The following is a 22390-nucleotide window of genomic DNA, read 5'->3' as shown; positions in this document are numbered from 1 at the left end:
AAGTTCATATGGTAACATCTGATATGTAGCATATACAATAAAAAAATAACATTCTTTTTTACATTTTGTATACATGAATAAAAAATACCAATTTCGAAAAGTAGCAGCGCGCTATTAGCTTTCCTCTATTTAAAATTACAATTACATGCGTGTAGCAATTATGAGAACAAGTTTCTACCCAAAATATACTATTTCCATATATTTAAATTCCTCTCGTGAACTTCTTTAAAGAGATACGAGAGTGTAAATTATAAATATACAGATTCAAATATGTAAAAGCTCACATACCTTTCCACACCTACACGCAACAATTAGCGAATTTTATTTCGCACATTCTACATTTGAATAACTCTTCGTCTTTGCACATACAATCTTATATCTCTGTAAACTAATCTGGACAGAAGCTGAAACAGTAAAACAGTATGCACGTTATTTGTATGTAATATTTTGTTACAAATTTTTATATCAATGAACAAACAAAGCAAACTCACCAATAGAGCGAATAAATCCGCGCACATGAGCATATAGAACACATTGTGCCATCCGCCCCATCGAGACACTAAACCTGCTAACAGCGGACCAACTGCAGCTCCAATACTACCAGTTCCATCGATAATGGCAGTCACTGTAGCTAAGGCTTTTGAATTTTCTCCTAAGCTAGGATGAGTTCCCAATTCGGTAGATACAGCAGTCGTTATTAATGCATACGGACCGTTCACTAAAAGTCCTCCTATCAGCAGTAATACTATATTGACGCCTAGGCTAATATTTCCGATAGAGTCGTATACAAATAACTGAAATATAAGACACATATGTGTTAAAATGACCAAATGTATATACATTTAAATTTATATTTATAACGCTACACAATAAAAAAATTAATTATTTTATATATTCTATATTTATTGCATATTATCATTTAGTAAAATAAGAACATCCTTTAGAACATGCTTCATTATTCGATGAATTTATAATAATTTATATAGGCAATAATATTTTTTGCAGTTCATTGATAATTAATCTAATAAGTTTGTTATTTTGTAACTGCAAAAACATGTGGCAAAATTCAATGTATTAAGAAAAGATTGTACTCACCGCGGGGAATGCAAGTCCAAACATCGCGGCGCATGTTAATGCGCTCATGCCACTATAATCGGAGATGATACCAGCTGCTATAGCGCCTATTATGCCACCCACATCAAACAGAGTCGACAGATCCGCGCTCAAAGTTGCATTGTATGTAGCTGCAAGAAATTCTTATTGAAAACAAAATTATATAACGAGATACTAACAATAAGATTATTATTGCGGATACCTACTTGTAGCTGCGATGTACAATGGTAACCAATAGAGGAATGTATAGCTAACAAGCTTCGCGAAAAATAGCGATAAGGAATATTCGATGACACCTGGTATCTTTATGGCTCCTATGAAGTCGATCGCGCTATTATTAGATATATTATGATCACGTCGGTGTCCAGATAACATCGGGCTGGTTTCAGAGCGCTCATTTGTCACAATCTTTTAAACATATAAATTACATGTTACTACTAATAATATTTATATATGTTAGATGAAAATTGTTATGTGTTATAATGACACATTGCTGTTCAATACATATTCTTACACGGTTTAAGAATTACAAATATATGTATGCACCATATATGTAACACATGCATTGCACTAACGCGTGATTTATGTTACATTTTAAAGCTAAATAGCAGTGTTAACGGTAGAGTGCATGCACTTACGTCGGTAGCAAGTTGTTCACGATAGACGCAGCGATAGATGACACGCTAGATACAGTAGATGCTTACTTATTATGGAAGTGTAAAAACAATAATTCTACTAAAAATAATTAAACTTGACATGTGTATTATTGAAAAAACCTAGGAAAACTAGAAGAAATAAAATTGTAATCAGAAAGAAACGTAAAGTAGAGAACATGCTTATAATTGAACTACAAACATGCTATTTGGTGTGTTAATTGGCAAATGTATTATACTACAAATTTTATTAAAATTAAAAAACGTCTATTATGCTAATACTACTTGCTGAATAAAAAAAAACGTCAAAAATATTAAACAACAATGGCGAACTTACATCCTCATTAACACTACGAGATTCATAACCTACGTCAGCCGAGTCATCGTCCGAGCTATTCGTTATATCAATTTTCCGATATCCGAGGGAAGCGGATGAACTGTATCCTATGTCGATAGGATTTGGTATTAGGAACAAGAAGATGACGAATCCTATCAGTCCCATTATTACTCCAGGCACTATGAAACTCAGGCTCCAATCGGACTCGACGTACGCCGCTGCGATTAAACTACCTAATATATTTCCTAAGGATGTATGAGAATTCCATATTCCAAAGATCAAGCCACGCTTGCCTTTTCCGAACCAATTTCCCACAACAGTTACTACACCTGGCCACCCAGAAGTTTGGAAGATTCCACCTAGTGCCTACGTACAAAAAAGGGAGGAAAATGTGAAAGAACGTCTTTGTCAATGTGTTTTATGATGTATGCTTTTCATTTAATAATAAGTTGACACAAGTCATTCTATTTTTCTTAGCATTTCGGGAGCAATAAAGACAAAATAATACTTGTATCAATTTGTGCCACCAAATGAAAGCATTTAATGTATTAATATTTTACCTGTACAAAAATAAAATACCACAGATTGTGAATATTGTATGGTTTTGCGATTCCAAACAGGTAGCATGATATGCCTGACATAAGCATACCAATGGAAAGGAAGTATCGCAGATTTACTCTCTCCGCTATGAATCCACTGTATGAAAAAAAAAAGACAATATAATTGATAAAATTTCTTCATGCTATAATGAGTAACAAACTCATTTCAAGATATCCACCTGAGAAACATAGCCACAGCATATGCAAACAAAAATGCTGAGTCCAACATGCCAAGTAACGCCGGTGCATCCTCCGTGTCTGTAAAAATAACATAGCACATATTATTCACATATTCGAATGTTTGTTTCTTCCATGCACACAGAAAAATATACTAAGAAAAGTAATCACTCAGTCTTTACTTTTTTCTTTAAATAACAATAATCTTTAACAAAGAATATTTTATGATAGGTGAGGCTTAATTAAAATATAATTTTTACAAATTTTATAGAAAACTCATTATCATGTACTCAAAATAAGAATTTCTTTTAAAAAATATTATAAAATTTATGAAAGATGCAATTTTATATAGAAATAATTGAATTTTAATTTAATAATCTTAAAGTATATTAAAATTATTAGGATTCAAAACATATTTTGAATAATGTAACAACATAACTAATATGAATATGAAGCCTATAACAGTCTTAAGATGTATTTGTATTAGTTATGTTCTTACATTAATAGTCTTTACTATTGAATATTGTATATTTTGAATAAATTTCGAGTATATGAACTTTTAAAATACTTAAAACAAATAATTAATATTTAAATACTATATGTATTTTTCTATATGTAATATTATCTATTATCTCTCCTTACCAAATGGAGCCCAATCACACCAGGTATCCCGATTACTAGCATTTACAAAAATATCCGCAGGTACTGGTAAATTGCTACAATTGAGACTTAGAACGTTTTTCACTACAGATATCGGTTTCCGAGTCAAATGATAACAAGTATATGCTAGATAAGTTAATGCCAATACGCCTCCTTGGTGCCATGCCATCCAATTGACACGTCGATGTTCACAACAACCGTGGCACATGCATCTTGTACATTGCAGACCCCATGGCAAATCTTTCATCGGTCCATTCATATTAATACTTTCTTCTAGTATTCAGCAGTATATTTTGTACTCTTTTTGATCGCAGTATTCTCTTTGTGCACTAGCAAGATAAAATAATCTTTACCTCTTATCGTTATCAATGTATATAAATGCAATTGGAGAGATTTAAATAAATAATATTCAGATCTCGCAAATAAATATTAAAAATATTAATTAGCTAAATTGATGAACACATAGAGATCTCTTATGCTCTCTCGACGAGTTATTCAAGTACGGTGTTATTTTCACGATGTTTTGCATAGTACTGATTGTTCGTTCACAATCGTCCAGTGACAAAGTGTCAATCAAAGTCTAAACTAAGTTTTGACAATGACACTATAACAGTGGTAAATAAACGCAGCTGTCAATATAACCTAAGAACACAGAGGAAAGATATCTATAAAATGTTTAAAAAGTGATGACTAGCGACTGAATATCACTTACAGTTGAAGGAGAGATTCCGGGAGTAGATAAAAATTTTTCGTAAATGCAGTCTTGCCTATTGTCTTTCTTCTCCCTCCTTTTTCTTCGAAATGCAGTGTTTATACTACGAGATGAATATTCTAATATCAGCAACGCCCATGGCCGCACACCCACATAGGTACGTTGAGCGAATGTCTATTGCGTCGATGTTAATTGCAACGTTTTTAAATATAATAATTGTTACATGATCCTTGAACAACTTTAGTACCACATTAAGATAAACATATCGATTGCGTTGTGCGACTCCATTGACGTTATGAGTCACGTTCGATTTGAGGTTATGTCGCGACAAATATTATTCTAGTGTGTAAATATTTTTCTCCGAATTTTTTAAAATTTCTGAGTAATTTTATAACATTTTAAAAAGTTGCACAGATTTTTTTATATGAATTGGAACATTTCAGAAATGCCAAAAAAAGTCTACATCATTTTTAGAATTTTTTGTATATATGAGTACTAAAATTATAATTTATATAAAAATTCTGAAATAAATTTTTACCAGATTCTTTAAAAAGAAAAAGAAATTTAAAAAATTAAAATTTTGTATGTGCACAGATATAAGTGAATAATATTTATTTATATAGTATATTTTTACATTACTGCTAACTTATGATTATAGAACAGTGTTTGACAGATATTTCAATTTGGACGATTTACATCATAATAGAATGCCATGAGTGACCTCAGAATGTATCCTTATTTTAGAAATTATGTGTTTATGATAAGATTTGCGCTATCCAAGTTACTACTTTTAAAACCTTAACTTTACACAGAGAGTTGTCCGTGCCTTTTCCAAGCGCCAGAGAAGCAGAAGTTGTATATCAAGTGCTTCGAGTTGACAAGGAACCACCGCGTAGCAGAATCACAAAGAATCTTACGTTAAATAATAACATTTTAGAAGTGTAAGCTTAAAACTATATTAAATTTTTGTAAATATTATTTTATTGACATTTTCCATTTTCTGTGCAGTTCATTCAGTGGTAAGGAAGCAAGGAAAGTACGTGTAGCACTTACATCTTTCTTTGATAGTCTACTACTAGTCACAGAAACCATTGAAAAATTCGGTCCACCTGAGCCGATATACAGTCATTACGGAGTCGACAATTAGTATTTGGCTGTTGATCATATTTGGCTGTTGATTTTAAATTATATGCATTATGGAGCACACTCCTGCGCCTTACGGCCCCAGGGCTGTCTATGGATATGCCATGTACATCGGATCAAATATGCTGTTCCTGTTGTATGTGATATGGGCGATAATACCAGACAAGGTGTTGCATGATTATTTAGGCTTAACATATTGGCCCTCCAAGTATTGGGCAGTTGCGATTCCTATATGGGCATTGACTGCTCTAGCCACATTTGCATTTTTAATTTATCCTGCTATCAATATGTTAATAACTCCGGACATCGATGATATCCGGACTATTACGGACAAATACGCCCTACAAAAAATCGAAACTACTCCAGATGGAATACCAACTGTATCTGACATACCGATCACAGAAGTCTGTAGGAAATTATATTTAAGAAAAAATAACTTATAATTATTTACGAGACTAATTATAATTTTTTTTACATTGAGGTGGATGCACGTACAATTAGAAATAATAATTAACAAACGCATGTTATGCGAATCTGATAAATAAATAATGAACTCTGAGCGTAGTGTGAAAGCTCTTTCTTTAAAAAATCTTCTAAGAAGCCAAATATAATAAATGTTACATAGATTTACATTGTAATTGAAAGTCATTTTCATATTATGCATATGCTTGTATTATGCATAATATTATATAACTTGTATTTGGGACCATTTCAAAAATAAATGAATTTTGTTCTATAATATATTAAAATAAAATACAAATGTACATCAGATATGTATGATACATGTAATTTATGCATTTATTATTATTAAGTTATATATGCAACATCGAAAGATTAACATTGAAGATCGATATTGTTTTTCTTATAATATAAAAATTAGTGATACACACATATACATACATATTTTTTGTGTCTCTACATATTATATACATAAATGTGTAATACTGTGTACATTACTGCAAGAGATGTTATCTTCTGGAAGAATATACCAATAACAGCGAGCGCTCTCGTAGCGCTCTTTTCTGCTGAATGCGCCCACTGACATTACATAATTCGATACTCATTAGTATTGTCCATGGAATGAGATTTGATTTATAATGAGAAACTTAATTTTCGAAAAGGACATATGCGAGAAGAATGACGCTGATGGAAACAACAATCCTTCCACATCATATTTTTATACTGAGAATTCTCACAAGACGGTCGTGGATCTGCGGCAATTGTTAAAAGATAAAATTAACAAAAACGAGATATTTTGTAGCTTCGAAATTGTTTCTACGAAGAAACCCAGTACGTTTTATCGAAGGTCTGTATAGCTAAAGACATTGGAATTAGAGCACCAATGTAATACAATAATGAGCTTTAGAATTAGAATGTTAATATATACAAAGTGTTTTTTCTCGAAACTTTCGATATGGATTCGAGATGATATATCTATTGAGGTTATAACTGTTACATAAAGTTATAACTGTGTATGATCTTAGATTTTCTTAAAATATAATTATTAATATATTAATAATTATAATAATTAAATTATGTTACTCTCTTGAAAAATTACCGAGTATCACAATCATGATATATTAAAAATATATAATATCTATATATAAATAAATATTTATGGTGTATAAATGTATAATGTGAGTATTATAGGCTTCTCTTAGATATGGAAGAGTATTCGCCTCTCTTTTACGCATTAACGTGGCATAACGAAGCAGCTTCCGATAATGATAGTTATCTGCCATTGGATCTGGTGGAGAATTTTCCACTCAATACTCTTTTACATCTAGCAGCTAAGGGTTTAAAACGAGACGAAGTCGTTTATATCTTAAAAAAAGCTCTTACTTTTGGAATAATTAATATATTTGCATTACGAGGAGGTAATTTAATTTTTCTGCCAAACTCTCCCCCCCCCCCCAATTACCTTAAAATCGCCTTGTATTTATATTTATAATCACAAATATATCTCTAGTGTTTTGTTAACGTGTGAATAAAATTAATAATATTTTAAATGAAAAAAAAATTAGATTAGAATTAATTGACAACAGATTATTTAAAAACTTTGCAGTAAATACAGTCCAGAGTCCAGTCAATGACCGATTATAAAGATTAGTTGGAATTTGATCGAAGTGCTTTTAAATTGTGTTAAATCTTTCGCAAAATTCGAATTCCTAAAGAAGAAAAAAATTTAAATATTAAGATATACGTTTGCTTAGATTTAAAAATATATTTTTAATTTGCTGAGATATATTCCGGCAAATTCGAGATACGATCGCATTAGTGTAATATATATGTTAAACGATTGATTTGCACATGCCTGCAATTACCATATCCGGGAGAATTCGCGATAAACCGGTCCTGGAATAACTCGTGTTTTATTGATCGGTCTAAATGTTTAAAGCCTAATCAACAACATGCCTTTATTTCTTCTTATTTTTTACTGCTTTTCAAGCCTAATCTACAACGTGCTCTCTCTGTTTCATGTCTTTTGTTTTTTTTTAACACTTTGCATCTTATCCAGTTTCTTTGTTTTCTGTAACTAGAAATCAAAGGTGACGAACTTTGAAAGCGACAAGGATTATACGTAAAAAAAAAAACAGAATAAAACTGTCGCAAAGAAGAAAAAAGACATGAAGGAAAAAGCAAGAAAGCAAAGAATATATTGAAGATTTAATATAGTTAGAAAATTTAATAATTTATTCCAACACGAATTATTTAAAAGACCTCAATTTTTATAATGTCTTTTTCAGATAACTTTTAGATATGTGTCCCAAAAGATCATATCTCTTTTTGATATTTTTATAACGTTTTTTTAGACATATGCATGTAGTCTAAATTGTCGGGAAAGTACACATTTAGTCGAATTACAGATTCATTATCTGAGAATGGTGACTTCGAACATGCAGCGGATCTGGTAGCTTTTATCAGACAGCGGTTTGGCGATACGTTCTGTGTGTGCGTTGCGGGTTATCCGCAAATGCATCCCGAATCTGCCTCCAAGGAATTCGACTTGCATTACCTGAAAGCGAAAGTAAAGCAACGATCAACGACATATTATGTAAAAATATCTCTGATTTATCGAGCAAGAGATGACCCATATAACACAAAAGCAGCAACATTGTGTATTGTTATCTACACTGTACTCGATGCATTTTTTCTTGGATTGCTTGTGTTTTAATAAATTTTATAAAAGTTAGAATCTCATGTAATATACAGAATTATTTACTAAGCGTGAACAATCCAGGAAAAATGCATTGTGAGTTATAGGCATTACGATAATTAAATTTAGTTTAATTTAAATTTCTAGTAAAAATTTTGGTATATATACAGTAAATTTAATTTATACTTCTAATAAGACTTGCTCGAGAATTTTCCAGCAAGCAGCAATTCCAGATTTGAAATACTTCTAGGTGGAGGCAGGTGCGGATTTTATCATAACTCAAATATGTTTCGAATCTCGAGTCCTAATAGACTTCGTGAAGGATTGTCGAGAGATCGGGATCCAAATCCCGATTCTACCCGGCATTCTCGCGCCGACAAATCACGGGTGTCTAGAAAAAATGATAGATATATGCAGGCTCGACGTGCCGATCGACATTAAAGACGATTTGGCACGAATGAAGGACGACGATCAAGCGGCAAGGAAATATTCAGTCGATCTGATAACGCGGATAATTACGGACGTAATCAGAAGTGGAGCCACGTGTGGTTTTCATCTATTCACACTAAATAGGTAAAACATCAATAGTGTTTTAAATTTAAACGAGAATAATTATAAATTAAAAAAATTATATTTGCATATTTCACGTATTTATATTGTAGATTATCGCTGATAGCGGAAATATGTAAACACATAGAATCCGTCAAAGCTGAAAACCTAGCAGAAAAAATATTTTGAATTCTAGGATCGAAATAAAATTTTAAATCAAATTAATTTTTTGTCGAAATAAAATAAAATCGATTGAGGATTTTTATTATATATATTATTATATATGCGCGCTTTATTAATTTATAGTATTAAAATTCATTGTGATTATTCAATTGTATAAACACATTTATTATATAAAATGAGACATTTTAACGACACTATTTAATGTGGGTAAAGTATATTTTCCATTTATAAGTAATACAAATATCTTATTTTATCTTTTTGAGTACATATTTATAATGAGTGCAAAAGCGAAACAATTTGTGTTAACTTGTATCACCAAATGGAAAGCATCCAATATGGTCTGCCAAAATAAAATTAACTTAAATTTAATTTCGATTTAATTTACCGTTTATCTTTTTCTAATTCTTAGAATTCTTATAAGTAATTAGAAAAAGATAAAAAATAAATTGAACCAAGAGTAAAGATATAATTCTACATTAACAGAATCGGGTCTCAATTAATTGGTAGCATAAATATAAAAGAATACGTTTAGCAGAGAAAATTATAATCAGCAGGTCTGTTCATATTGCTTAAAATCCTCAAAAAATGTTCATCTTTTCTCTTTTACTCTCCAACGTAGAAAGAAAAGGTAAAAATGAACCGTGTAAAAATTTCACCTAAAAAAACATCTATATATGTATATTGAGATGTTGCGAAGAGAAAAGGCAAGAATAATGTCATGAGTACAAAAAATCCACTCGGCGATTCTTTGATGCGATTGATCTGTACCTTTTAGAATTAGCGAAATTAAAGGTAATAAGAATCAGTAAGAATCAATCATATTAAAAAGAATAATCACTGAACGTTTATTGTATCGACCAATTTTTTTTACTAAACAGCCAATAGTTCTCGCCTTTCTCATGTGGATATAAATACATAATCCAATCATATTGAAGAATTTTACAACAGAGCTGCGAAGTTACTTTCTCCGCTGAATGCAGGCATCGTGAAATTTTGGGTCGGGGCACACCGCGCCCGCAGCCGCTCCTGAAGCGGTCTGAAGCACGCCGCGATCGGGCGCCGCTCAAATGCATGCGCGCGCAGCGTAGCAGCGAAAGCGGCGCGGCCGGGGCTGGCGGATGGAGCGGAGGCGGCGGAGCCAGTCGAGTCGAAGCGCCGTAGCACCGCGTGGTCCGGTCGATTAGTTAGACGGTCGAGAGTCGGTCAGTTCGAGGGTACGTGACACCCGCGCAGGATACAACCCACGCAAGAAAGAGGATGGCGCTATTCCGCTTTACCACGAAACGCTGCCTCGACGTGCAGGTGAGTCGTTCGATTATCTCCCCTAAAACCTCGTTTTTCCCCTTTCTCACCCCCTTCTTTTTCCCCTCGCATGAGGAAGCTGGCGCCGCTCGCACGCGCTTTCGCGCCCTTCGAATTTATCAGTTGTTTTTGTTCAATACGAAGGAAAAAAAGAATTCGGTGGGTGTTCGAAATTCGAAATTCCACAGGCACGAACACCCTCGACAATCAACCATAGGGCGGCTTTCCGTCGACCGCGGTGGTTTTCATCGCCGCGAACGGCTGACCGCAGTGTTCTCTATCGACCGGCTTGGACGGAACCCTCCCGTTTCGCGAAAGAAACGAGGATGGGCTTCCGAATTAGTCGATAGAGAGACGATCGAGCGACCGATTTCACGATCGGTCTTTTTAACGGGACTTGTCCGAAACAAAATAGATGATTTTGAAAAGGGCATTTTCTGAGTGTGTGAGTCGTATACCTGTGTACTTCTTGCGGGTATGTTGATTGATCATTGTGTGCGAGGAGCTCACCGTGAAATCATAGACCTTTCGTTTTTTGGCCGAGCGGCAGTAGAGAGAGAGAGAGAGAGAGAGAGAGAGAGAGAGAGAGAGAGAGAGAGAAGGCGGCAAACTGCGGTTTAGCACACGTGTATACCTGACCTTGCAGGAATATTATTAGCGGAATATTATATGAATATTATATGAACAGAATAAGTTTGTTAAAGTGAATAAATAGCTTTGTATTAAAGTTTCTTTAATGCCTGTTTCCACCAATGCAGATTAACTTTAATCTCGGTTTAACTTTTACCGTTCATCTTTTTCTAATTTTTAGAATTAGAAAAAGTTGAAGAGCAAATTGAACCGAGATTAAAAGTTAATCTACATTGGTGGAAATGAGCATAAATGGGGCTTCTGTCGTTATATTTGTTTCCACGTCTATGTATTTTGTCTAAATATGTCTGCTAGGTGTATATACCGCGCGTGATTCACGTGACTCGATTATGTTGAACATCGACTTAGAATAGGTTTGTTAAAATGAGTAAAGTTATCCAACAAACACAAAGTTACATGTGACGTTGTAATTTCCCACTCAACAATATAACTATAATTTAATTTTAACGTATATTACAGTTACATCGTATATTATATTATAACAATTTAACTGTAATGTAACACACCTGTTATATTACAGTTGTATTGTTGAGTGGGCAATTACAATTAACATGTACGTCACATGTAACTTCGTGTTTGCTGGATAGCGTTGTATTAAAATTCCTTCAAATGAGGTTTATTCGCATTATACATTCATTTTCTTTCTCTCTCATGTCTATATATTTAACCTAAATATGTCTATCTATATGTTGCGCGTAGTTCACGCAAGACTGGAGCTTACACAGAGTTAATAACGATTAGAAAGAAATTAATTCGTCCAAGTCCGTTACTTGTGATTTTTTTTTTTTTAAGAATTTCGTCGACAAAATGATCATAAAATCTTATACTCGTATACCCGGTGTCTCAGAAAACCGTAACTTCTTTTTCTTTTTTGTCGGGAAAAGATCTCTCTCTCTGGAGTCTGTTAATTCGATATTGAATTCGGCATTGAAGTTCCGAAGTATGTTGCAAAGAGAGAGAATTGCATAAGAATTGGATTCCAAGTTTTTTTTTAACATTTAAGTCGATCGATCCGCAACAGTCGATGCCACGTGCCTTCATATGTAACTCCGGTAATGCACTCGGTGACACATCACAGGCACGTAAAGGCATCATGTTTGTCAGCGCATTGAATCGATTCGGGAACGTCACGAGTTCGCAACGTTCCAGGAATGGTATAAATTTATTTATTGCAAATAGATTCTTGCATCCGAGTAAACATTCCTTTCAACCTTCTTTAAGTTGAACTTTAAATGATACTTTATATGGAGGAAAATCTCGCAATACGTATTCTACATATCCAGTAACAAGAATTAAGGTTTCCCATCAGCACGAATAATATTTTGACATAAATAAATGTTTATCTGACATTGACGCGTGGTATATAATATATTCATTTAATAGTAGTATAATTGAACATAAGAAACATGCATGATATACAATATTTGTATCTAAAATATATTTTGCATTCAAATATAGAGAAATTATATTATAACAGTGGCATCGATGGATTTTGTATTTAACAAGATAAAATTAATCAGGAGATAGAGAGAGAGAGAGAGAGAGAGAGAGAGAGAGAGAGAGAGAGAGAGAGAGTTATACAATTTTATATTTATATATACCAGGAAAAACAGCACTGTCGTAAATGATTAATGGTAATAAGGCTATCACTGTTTAAAAAAGTAGATGAATAGCTGAATCCTTGAGTTTAATTAATATACACATTTCACGCAGTCTTTCCATCTCTAACAGTCTTTTAAAATAATAGTTCTCTAACTGATAGTCTTAGAGCTTGGACAGAAATGACTCGTGCTGGCTTCATCCGTGAGGCTCTGTAGATATATCTGTGCTCGCGACCCATATTTGGTATTAATTACGACGTTAATTCTTGCATAACGAAAGTTTTTAGCAGAATATCAATATTAAACGCTTGACTTTGCCGATACAATCAGATACATTCGTAAACGCAAGTGCAAACGTCAGCTCTATTGTAGTTCGCATGAATTATTCATTCTTCCCACAACTAAGGTGGATACTGACGAAAGGATTTAAGAAACAGAAACTCATCGTATTAATTTACATTGGCATATTTTAAATTGGTAGTAGAAAAATTATCGTAAAAAAGAATGGTCGAGTTTATGAGCGAATCGATGATGATGTGTTCTTCACTGCAAGACTGACGCCAGATTTTTTTTCTCTCTAATTAATGCATACGGAATTTCATGACGTAATAGGAAAACCGCATTGTGTGTGTCTCTCTTTCCCTTCTCTCTCTTATTTCTCTTTCTCCTTACTACTTTTATTAATTATATATTTCCGTCCTAACATTTTTCTTTCATTTTTATATTTTTAGAAGGACTTGTCCTATCTTATATATAAAAATAAGACAAAAATATAATGATAGAAATATGCGATTAACAAAAAAAAAAAAACAATAAACGCCTTTATCTATTTATTTATCTATCTCCTCTATTTTTCTCGTGAAAAAGAGACAGAGAGGAGATAAATAAAGAAGAGCAAATACTACAACCAAAATCGACTCGCGTGCATTCGTCTGACTGACACGCGTCGCATGACTTCGCGAAATTAATTATACGCAGTGATCGAAAAAGACGTGTCCCTATCTAGGAATAATTTTTAGCATTTTGGATGATGGGATAATTCACGAGTTTTTAAATCGCACGGTTTAAATGCAATTTTCGATATTTATCGATATTTTATATCATGCTTTTAGAACTCCTGCACACGTATTTCAGGAAGCACAGTAATTTAAATCAATATTTTTTTTATTTACTACTACTATTGACGTTATTGTCTTACGTTCTCTACTGTGATTGGTCGATTTACTTAACGTTTAAGTCTTACTGCTTGCGTCTTTCTGTGTGACCATGGCCCTCATACTACTGCACAGTGCATACTTTACCCCGTAGAACATAGTCTGTCCGCATCATAGTTCGCAGCACGCTCCGACGTGTTACGACACGTTTTAGAACAGAAGACTGTCTGAAGCTCGAGCGATGTTTTTTAATTGAATTAGAATCAATATCTTAGTACGAGGTGGCTATAATATTTTATAATTATATGTGTGCGGCTAACATTTTATAATTACATAGGTATTACTTATGTATTAAATAACGATAATAACATCCACGGAGGAGTTGCCAATAAATCTTAATTTTTCAGACTTATTCTCTCTCTCTCTCTCTGTCAAATATATTATCTGAGAGATTTGAACTCTCGAGATGCAGAAAGGTGACGTAACGATCACGCGGAATTCCTTGAAAAACGAGGTTTTTGCCTTTCCGTGCTCATAATGAGAAAATATGAACGAGGCGTTGCACAACGCGCGCACACGTGAGCACACGTAACCTAAAGCAGAGCTCTTGTGTACGCGCACGTGGTATGCACAAGAACGCGGTACTCGACTCCCCTTCGTCTCGCTGGCGCAGAATGTCCATTGAGCAGTTTTGCAAGACGCTCGGCTAATTTTAGCAGCGATTTCGAGGCCGAAAATCCTCTTGCTGTCCCCGTAATCTACATCGACCCGACCGTAACCCTGCTAGTCCCGCATCTGGCGTTCTAATTAGGCCGAGTTGCCTTAATCGCCAAGTCATCCTTGAGGGTCGAGATTCTCTCGAAGATCGACTGGATATCTTCTATATTTTAAAATGGGCTCATCACGGAAAAAACGGTTTTCTTATAATAAATACCTAAATTTTTTCTATTTAGATACACATATCTGAAGCCAATTTTATTAAACTATCAAATAATTATGTAGGACGCTCAAATGAGTTGTTGATTAATGGTTAAATAATTATTTTAATGGTCTAATAAAATTATTTTCAGATCCGTGTGTAGCTAAATTTTTATTTCAATAAATCATTCTTCTTTCCGTACACTTCGGAAAATCGAGATTCTAAAGACATCAAATGAATTCACCGAGTTATTTTTTTTTTCCTTATACGGTAGACTCGTACAGAGGTTACGATGTCAAAGAGAGATTACATTTTCTAATATTTATCATATGTAAATATCTATAACGAGGAACTAATGAGACGTACAATTAGAGGTACCTGAGTGAATTTTTTATATCGTACGATTCTTGGCAGGCTTGGCGTAATTTTGTTGTCGTGTGTGCGACTGTATATATAATTATACGTCTCACCTCTTACCTAATGCCGACGATGCACGATGGCCTATCACGAGTAACAAATTATTTCAGAAATAATTCTTTCATTTCGAACCTGAACGCGCGTCGTTTATTATTAGATTTTTCCACTTGACTTGACTTCATGTCAACGCGCCTTTTTCTGTTATCGGGTATTTTATAAAAATGTAAAACAATTTTTTTTCTCTGTTTGCAAATCTTTATTATGTCCTTAATCTTTATTATATCCTTAATGAGCCATGATGGAGAATTCTTTTCATGTAGTTAAAATTTCTACGATAATTTTAACTATGAAGTTTCTGTGGTAGAAACACAATTCGGAATTAATATGAATGCGATGATTCTATTTTGGCCTCGGTTATGTCACAGTTTTAAAATTAAAAGCCTGAGAATAACAGAGAGAGAGAGAGAGAGAGAGATTTTTTTGCTACATAATTGCTATAAATCAAGGTTAATAAAAATGATGTTTTTAACCGTTTGAAACATGCTTAATTAATGTTCTTAATATGTTTTAAACTTGTTTCTTTTTATAATACTATTCAAAGCATGTATGCTGAAGCATTAAAAGCATGTTTGAAAAAACGTCTTATTCTTAAAAACAAAATGTTATCTCTTATCAAATCTGCTGTAAATAGATTCATCACAATAAAAATTGTGCTGAGAACTTAATCGATTTTAATACTTTGGTGTTATTTATTATGATCTAATAGTATAATACATGCACACATAGTACATAAAAATCTTGAAATAAGCCTAATCTTTCTTTGTAACGTAAATATCATCTCAGAGATAATGATGATTTCATTTTGATTATTAAGGACGCGGTTAAATATTGACACATTTGTTCTCAGTAACGAGTGTTCTGTAATTTATTACTCTTGTGCGATAAAAATTGCATACTTACTCGATATTAAGCTGGTCGGAATTATATTGCTATCTCATAACGTGTTGTTTTGTTGCAAAAGAAATTTAAACAAGTAATTAAAGTACGTTTTATCATGTCACTTTTTGTTTTATGTTACGTCATTTATTATTACAGAATAGATCGATGAATTTTCCATAAGTTACGAAATTGACAAGTTTTTACAATTGTGATTCATGTGCATAAAATAAAATTTTATTCTTTCTTTGATACTTCACTATATGCTACGGTCATTTCTGCATCAATTATCTTTCATTTTATATGTATGTATGTTGTTTATCTTTACATTAAAAACTTTTTTTACAAATGTATTATTCATCGTAGAGTTACAAACTTTTTAACACTTGTTAAATAATTATTAATTACATATTGTAATGTGAAATATAATTCTTTTATTATATAAAATATTACATATAATAAATCTTTTTTAAGAAAAAAAATAATCTAATACAAAATTTCGAGCATGTCAATTATAATTACGATTTCGAAATTTCGCATTACGGTGATTACATTAGAATTCTAGAATACGAAAAATCACGACAGAATATTCACGTCATTGACAGACAAATTTATTTGATAACATAATTTGCGATACAAAAAAGGCGATAAAGGATATAAATGATATAAATATTTCTAAAGGATATAAATACAACCTGCTCATTTTAGCGCCATTCAATTATATGGCGCGCGAATTAAATATGAATTGCGGGTGATTCGTAATATAGTACCCTTCAGAGGCAAACCAGTTACACAATTGGCGATAACAAGTACCGTTATCACATCTGTAACATATGATTTACCGACAATTAATCAGTTCAGACATATCGTTCAGACTTATTAATCTGATTAAGCAGTCCATGTCGTAACATAAATCATAAAATGAATTTTCTTGCCAAATTTATCAGAGATGTGTAATTTTAACCTCTCAAACTCTTATTTTAATTTCATCACACCGAGAACGAAATGCTTCGTTTAACAAAGATATGCCGAATGATAATATTATACATATTAATATTTTATTATTTTACACAGAGAACTCATATTTACTCTTAATAATTTTTGTATCATATAGTAATTAATGATATTGTAATGATATCTTTTTAACAAAATTATATCTAAATAATATATTTTACATATAAATAAATACAGCATTTTATATTAAATAATTTTTTTAATTGAAAACAAATTTTGTATTAATTTTTTTGGAATAAATATTAATACTTTTACGTTTTCTATTTGTTAAAATGTAGAAGCATGAATACGTATACATATATATGTATATAGATTATTACGTAATCGTGCGTGCGAATAATTTTTCAGATTAAGTCGAATTTGTGCAATCATTTAATAACTTGTCTCGTTAAGAGAGTTATTACATCGCTATGCGAGCTAGACTGCGATCCTAAAAAGAACCAAATTTCGAATATAGTAAAAAAAATCATATAAGTCTGAGACTACTTTCAGATGGCTCTTTAGAACTTTTTAATTCTATTCATCACGATCTTTACTTTTTTATTTTTATTTTATTTCTTCTTGAGCTTCTTACTCTTTAATAATTGACAATAAGACTCTTTCGACTTTGCCACAAAACTGGAAATTAGGTCAAAGTCAGTGAATTTTATATTATAATTATCATAGTAATTTATTGCTATGTTACATTGTTCTCTTAACAAAATATTTAGATCGAACGAAAATACAAAAAAATTTTTAAATACTAAATATCAGGGAAAATCATGAAATTTTGTCAAGAAAAGTTACGAAGATTTCAGGACTTTGTAGTAATCCTGCATCTTTTTTCTATATATAATCTGTATTTTTTTACCTTTATTTTTGTATCCTTCTTGGCGAGCTTCTTATGTGTTGACTTCTTATAAATTAATAGAGTCCTTCCAACTTGTTTCTTCTTTTTTTTTTCATAAAAGCAAACGGAAAACTTAGCACATCATCCGCGAATCCATACCAAGTAAAGAACTCGCATGTGAACCAAGGTTTATAACCTTGGTCGATAAACCGGTTAAAGTTACTTCGGTACCTCCACTTTTATTCCCGCGGATCGATTTTTTGTACGAATGTGTGGCATAACCAGCCAGGAATTACAATCGTGCTAACGGACTTTTTAAAGTGTAACTGCAATTGAAGTGTAACTCAAGGAATTTTGCAAAATTTTTTGGAAAATTAAAACGTTTGGTTTTTAATATACCTACGTCACATCTATATGTAATTTTGGAATATTAACTACTTAACAGTTAAATGTAAGTAGCGTTGGCAACATTAATATAGTAATTTATTTATATTTTATACATTATTATAATAAATTGGTTTCTCCACAAAATTTGACGTTTTCTAAATCAGGACAAAAATATAGATACAAAAAAATTTCCAAATATTAAAAAAGCATCAGAAATAAATCATAATTTTTTTTTAAATAAGAAAAAAATTTAGACTGAAGAATTATATTTGTATAAACATAATGGAAAAAATATATATATATACTTAGACTCCTGGAAAAAAATATATATAAACTTAGACTCCTTATAATTAAATAACAATGATAATTTAGGCGGCTGTTTAGGAGTCAACGCAGAAGGACAAGCGCAACAATTAAATTCTAAAATATACTTTACTATAATTTAGAAGTACAAATGTATTTGGACGTTTCGGCCATTGGTTTTGACCATCTTCAGCAAACGTGTACAATATAAATTTCTTGCTACGTTGAATATCATTCGTCAGTTGTGTAATCCATACGGCAAGCACAATCATTCTCTTTTGAAGTTATAGTAAGCTTCCTAATGATGATGATTCTGTTTTTTCTATATAATATCACATGTATGTTATAAAAATTAAACTATATAAATTAAGCTAAGAATTGTGCTTACCCAAAAATCCGTGGATTACAAAGAATTGGATAAATTTGACTCCTAAACAGTCGCCTAAATTATCATTGTTATTTAATTATATTTGTGACAGAAAATATGAAGATATGTATTATTATAATATAATTCATAAATTTTGTTTATACATATCGATAATATACGTTGTATAATTATTTTTTTTAGATATATATACCATTTTTTATTATTTTTTTCGCTACACGTCGTGAAACATATACACATGGAAGCATTGTCGGTAATACGTATTGTATGCTAATGCATGATAATTTTGATTAAACGGTATGTGTTGCAATTACGTAAAAATTCTTTTCTTGTTTCTTGATGACCTCGAGAAAGCGACTTTATATTCCGTGACGAAAGGATTCGCAGCAAGGAAAACGGGGCAACTGTGTCAGTTGGCTAAACAAGCCGGATCGTACAGCTTTCATGAAGAATGCAACAACACATGATAGTCAATTAATCCAATAATCCCGAAATAGTTCTGGCGATATATTGATTTCCCTGAGGATAACGTCCGTGTCCATGAAAACAAATCATATCCGGTTTTTCCTAAAGTATCGTAAATCGAAAAATTGTTAACATCCTACATGCACTCAAAGTTTATCAATTAGGACATCACATCAGTTTTATATGTATATGTATACACGATAACAATTAGTGACAGCAGCAAAATAAGATGGAGAGTCTTCTCCGCTAATGGACACGTATAATTATAGAAAAGTAAAATATCAATAACTTATGAAGTTATCTTTGCAATAGAGTTAAATTACTAAAATGTTATTATGGTATAAGAGAGAGAGAGAGAGAGAGAGAGAGAGAGAGAGAGAGAGAGAGAGAGAGAGATAATTTAAATAATCTAAATATTAATGTTGATATTAATGTAGATATTAATTTAAATATTTTCTAATTGTTTAAGAAACTAGAGTTTTTTAATTGTTTGCGTATATTATTTTAATTAGGCTTGATATTAATCTACGAAGAAAAATGAATAATTTTTATAGACTTGTAAGAAGTATGTTATGAGGTCATAGATTATGAAAGTATGAAATATTTCTTATCGGGGCTAACGACGTATCTCGATCCCCTTCTATGACAATTGAATTTTTACAATCGGAAGTATTTTATACGCACGAAAGAAGATAATTGCGAACATGAATATGAGAGCTACGATACAAAATGACGGCCCATAAAATGACGTCAAATGTGCCAGAGTCTGTATCAGTCAACACATAAGAAGATAAATTCGTCATCCCGAGACACAGCGACGAGCCAACTAGAAATGTACTCGTGTCCTCAAATCGTTACTACGTGAATAATACGTTTTATTATCAAGTCAATATGATCGATGCAGGTACGTCTATTGATGTAATAATGAGTATAAGAAGTTGCCTATTGCATATTATTCCTCCGTCATTTGGAGTGGCGTGCATTTCTATGAAATACAGTGTGAATCATTTCCTGTGTTATTGAATGAAACATCTCAAGATTACAAATTTATATCGAGATTCCTGTATACAGGATATGTATGTCACTTACACAATTTCTCCTTTATAGATTAGAAAAATTATTAAGAAAAATTCTTTCCTTAAATATGCTTATATCTGACTCAATTTCTCTTAATGATTATTCTATTCTAGAAAAATATTCTCATAGGTTGTATGTAATTTTCTGTACACTAAAAAATTTTTCTATGATTGTAATAAATATTTGTTTAAATAGTACTATATAATATTTACTTACAGTAAATAAATATTTATTTAATAAAAAATAATATTTTAATTATATATGGATACAGGGTGTCCCGAGAGTTTCTTCCAATCGCTTTTGTGTAGATAGAGCGGACTAAACTGAGTCGAAAAGTCCTCTATCATTTTGCAGATTTCACAATGGTTAATGAGATATTAATTTTTAAAGATAGCCGGATATTGGTCTTCAATAATTTTTTTCTCAAATACTATCAACTTTACAGAAAAATAGCGAGAGATAAAAATTATTTATTTTCTTCTCATAAAATTCTGAACATTTTTTCAGAATTTTTCCAGAATTTTCGAATACTGTATTTCTGTAATATTGTATGTTGGTAAAAATAGTTGCCAATAAGAAAATACAGTACTAAAAAGTTAACAAAAAATTCTGAAAAAATTTTTAGAGTTTTTTGAGAAAAAGATACATAATTTTGGTCCCTTGCAGTTTTTCTGTAAAGTTGATTTCATTTAAGAAAAAAATTATTGAAGACCAATATTCGACTGTCTATAAAAATTAATATCTCGTTAACCATTGCGAAATTTGCAAAGTGGTAGAGGACTTTTCGATTCAGTTTAGTCCGCTCTATCTACACAAAAGCGATTGGAAGAAACTTTCGGGACACCCCCTGTATATACATATATAATATACATACATGTATATAATATACATATATAATATATATGTATGTATATACATATACATATACCTATGTATATGTTTACATTTGATAAACATTAGTATTATTTAAACAAGTATTTATCAAAATCTGGTACATTTTTTAAATGTAGAAGCGGGAAAAGAAATTATTTATGAATTATGATTTATACTACAAATTGATGATATAGTAACGTGTGACACATACTTGTATCTGGAGAATTTATGTGTGAGCATTGGAAGTTCTTATCATCCGTCTTCCGGGTGACATAAATGGGCCAACATTTATTACACTATATATATATAATTAGGATTTATTTAAAAATATGGGTATGTTAAGTTAGCACCCCAACTATAGTACTCAGGAGTTCTGATTAGAGTTCCCACTTCCTTTTGACGAGACGAAGAGTTCCCTATAGTTAATAACAAGAGTTCCGCTCAATAAATATTTTTTTTACATTTTTTAAAAATGGGGTGCTAACTTTTTATCGAATTTCGAGGTGGAATAGTTCTGAGCGATTTAATAACTTCAATTTGTGATTGCCTAGAGTTCCTGATATGTAAAAAAAATTTTCGAATAATAATAAAAAAATTAAAAATTTTTGAAGAATTAATTTTTAGATACAATAGTTCGGATGATAATTCCTGCTTCTTTTTGACGATACGAAGAGTTCTCTATGATTTTTAATGACATATGCGCTTAATAATAATTTTTTAATAATTTTTTAAAAACGGAGTGCTAACTTTTTAACGAAATTCAAGGTCACATAGTTCTGATCAGCTTAACAGAA

General features: G+C 31.8%; 5 protein-coding genes across 14 annotated transcripts in view; 4 read left to right on the top strand and 1 right to left on the bottom strand.

Annotated features, from left to right (window-relative positions):
* Positions 1–111: 111 nt before the first annotated feature.
* MFS16 (major facilitator superfamily transporter 16) lies at positions 112–3906 on the bottom strand. Of its 4 annotated transcripts, XM_018549590.1 has the most exons (9): positions 3522–3906; positions 2882–2960; positions 2664–2799; positions 2104–2469; positions 1752–1796; positions 1320–1521; positions 1096–1244; positions 492–794; positions 112–404 (listed from the first exon to the last, which is right to left on the bottom strand). In XM_018549590.1, the coding sequence occupies exons 1-9, from the start codon at positions 3796–3798 to the stop codon at positions 336–338; spliced, it is 1626 nt and encodes a 541-aa protein (XP_018405092.1). In that variant the 5' UTR covers positions 3799–3906; the 3' UTR covers positions 112–335. The 4 variants fall into 4 exon arrangements, with proteins under 4 accessions (XP_018405092.1, XP_018405090.1, XP_018405093.1 ...); XM_018549588.1 differs by having other exon boundaries at positions 112–794; XM_018549591.1 differs by lacking the exon at positions 1752–1796 and having other exon boundaries at positions 326–404.
* Positions 3907–4335: 429 nt separating this feature from the next.
* On the top strand, positions 4336–5398 carry LOC108781565 (Threonyl-carbamoyl synthesis 6). 7 transcript variants are annotated; one of them, XM_018549568.1, is made up of 4 exons: positions 4336–4408; positions 4910–4980; positions 5064–5192; positions 5260–5398. In XM_018549568.1, exons 2-4 carry the CDS (start codon positions 4964–4966, stop codon positions 5396–5398), a joined length of 285 nt encoding a protein of 94 aa, XP_018405070.1. In that variant the 5' UTR covers positions 4336–4408; positions 4910–4963. The 7 variants fall into 7 exon arrangements, with proteins under 7 accessions (XP_018405070.1, XP_018405075.1, XP_018405076.1 ...); XM_018549573.1 differs by having other exon boundaries at positions 4343–4408; positions 4915–4980; XM_018549574.1 differs by having other exon boundaries at positions 4345–4408; positions 4925–4980.
* PIG-P (phosphatidylinositol glycan anchor biosynthesis class P) lies at positions 5362–5860 on the top strand. Its single transcript, XM_018549567.1, has one exon. It carries the CDS (start codon positions 5448–5450, stop codon positions 5835–5837), a length of 390 nt encoding a protein of 129 aa, XP_018405069.1. The 5' UTR covers positions 5362–5447; the 3' UTR covers positions 5838–5860.
* Positions 5861–6404: 544 nt separating this feature from the next.
* On the top strand, positions 6405–9302 carry LOC108781563 (methylenetetrahydrofolate reductase). The gene is made up of 5 exons (XM_018549566.1): positions 6405–6700; positions 7045–7271; positions 8262–8422; positions 8802–9124; positions 9214–9302. The coding sequence occupies exons 1-5, from the start codon at positions 6492–6494 to the stop codon at positions 9287–9289; spliced, it is 996 nt and encodes a 331-aa protein (XP_018405068.1). The 5' UTR covers positions 6405–6491; the 3' UTR covers positions 9290–9302.
* Positions 9303–10270: 968 nt separating this feature from the next.
* The window catches only part of kdn (citrate synthase), a 23462-nt gene continuing 11342 nt past the window's right edge, over positions 10271–22390 (top strand). Inside the window, exon 1 of the mRNA XM_018549585.1 lies at positions 10271–10585. Coding sequence (XP_018405087.1) covers positions 10541–10585 — 45 coding nt within the window. The 5' untranslated portion in view covers positions 10271–10540. The remainder of the gene's footprint in view (positions 10586–22390) is intronic.

Source organism: Cyphomyrmex costatus, unplaced genomic scaffold (assembly GCF_001594065.2).
Source record: "Cyphomyrmex costatus isolate MS0001 unplaced genomic scaffold, Ccosl1.0 scaffold837, whole genome shotgun sequence".
Taxonomy (NCBI): Eukaryota; Metazoa; Arthropoda; class Insecta; order Hymenoptera; family Formicidae; genus Cyphomyrmex; species Cyphomyrmex costatus.
Note: the sequence above shows the minus strand (reverse complement) of the source record. Positions and strands in the feature narration are given on the sequence as shown.

Coding starts and splice junctions, on each gene's coding strand:
- LOC108781565 (XM_018549568.1), top strand. Junction 5,193..5,259: donor AATAATAACATTTTAGAAGT/GTAAGCTTAAAA, acceptor TTTTCTGTGCAG/TTCATTCAGTGGTAAGGAAG.
- MFS16 (XM_018549588.1), bottom strand. CDS start 3,798: ATGAATGGACCGATGAAAGATTTGCCATGGGGTCTGCAATGTACAAGA. Junction 2,961..3,521: donor GTGTGATTGGGCTCCATTTG/GTAAGGAGAGAT, acceptor TTATTTTTACAG/ACACGGAGGATGCACCGGCG. Junction 1,797..2,103: donor CTCGTAGTGTTAATGAGGAT/GTAAGTTCGCCA, acceptor TACTGTATCTAG/CGTGTCATCTATCGCTGCGT.
- PIG-P (XM_018549567.1), top strand. CDS start 5,448: ATGGAGCACACTCCTGCGCCTTACGGCCCCAGGGCTGTCTATGGATAT.
- LOC108781563 (XM_018549566.1), top strand. CDS start 6,492: ATGAGAAACTTAATTTTCGAAAAGGACATATGCGAGAAGAATGACGCT. Junction 6,701..7,044: donor CCCAGTACGTTTTATCGAAG/GTCTGTATAGCT, acceptor TGAGTATTATAG/GCTTCTCTTAGATATGGAAG. Junction 9,125..9,213: donor CATCTATTCACACTAAATAG/GTAAAACATCAA, acceptor TTTATATTGTAG/ATTATCGCTGATAGCGGAAA.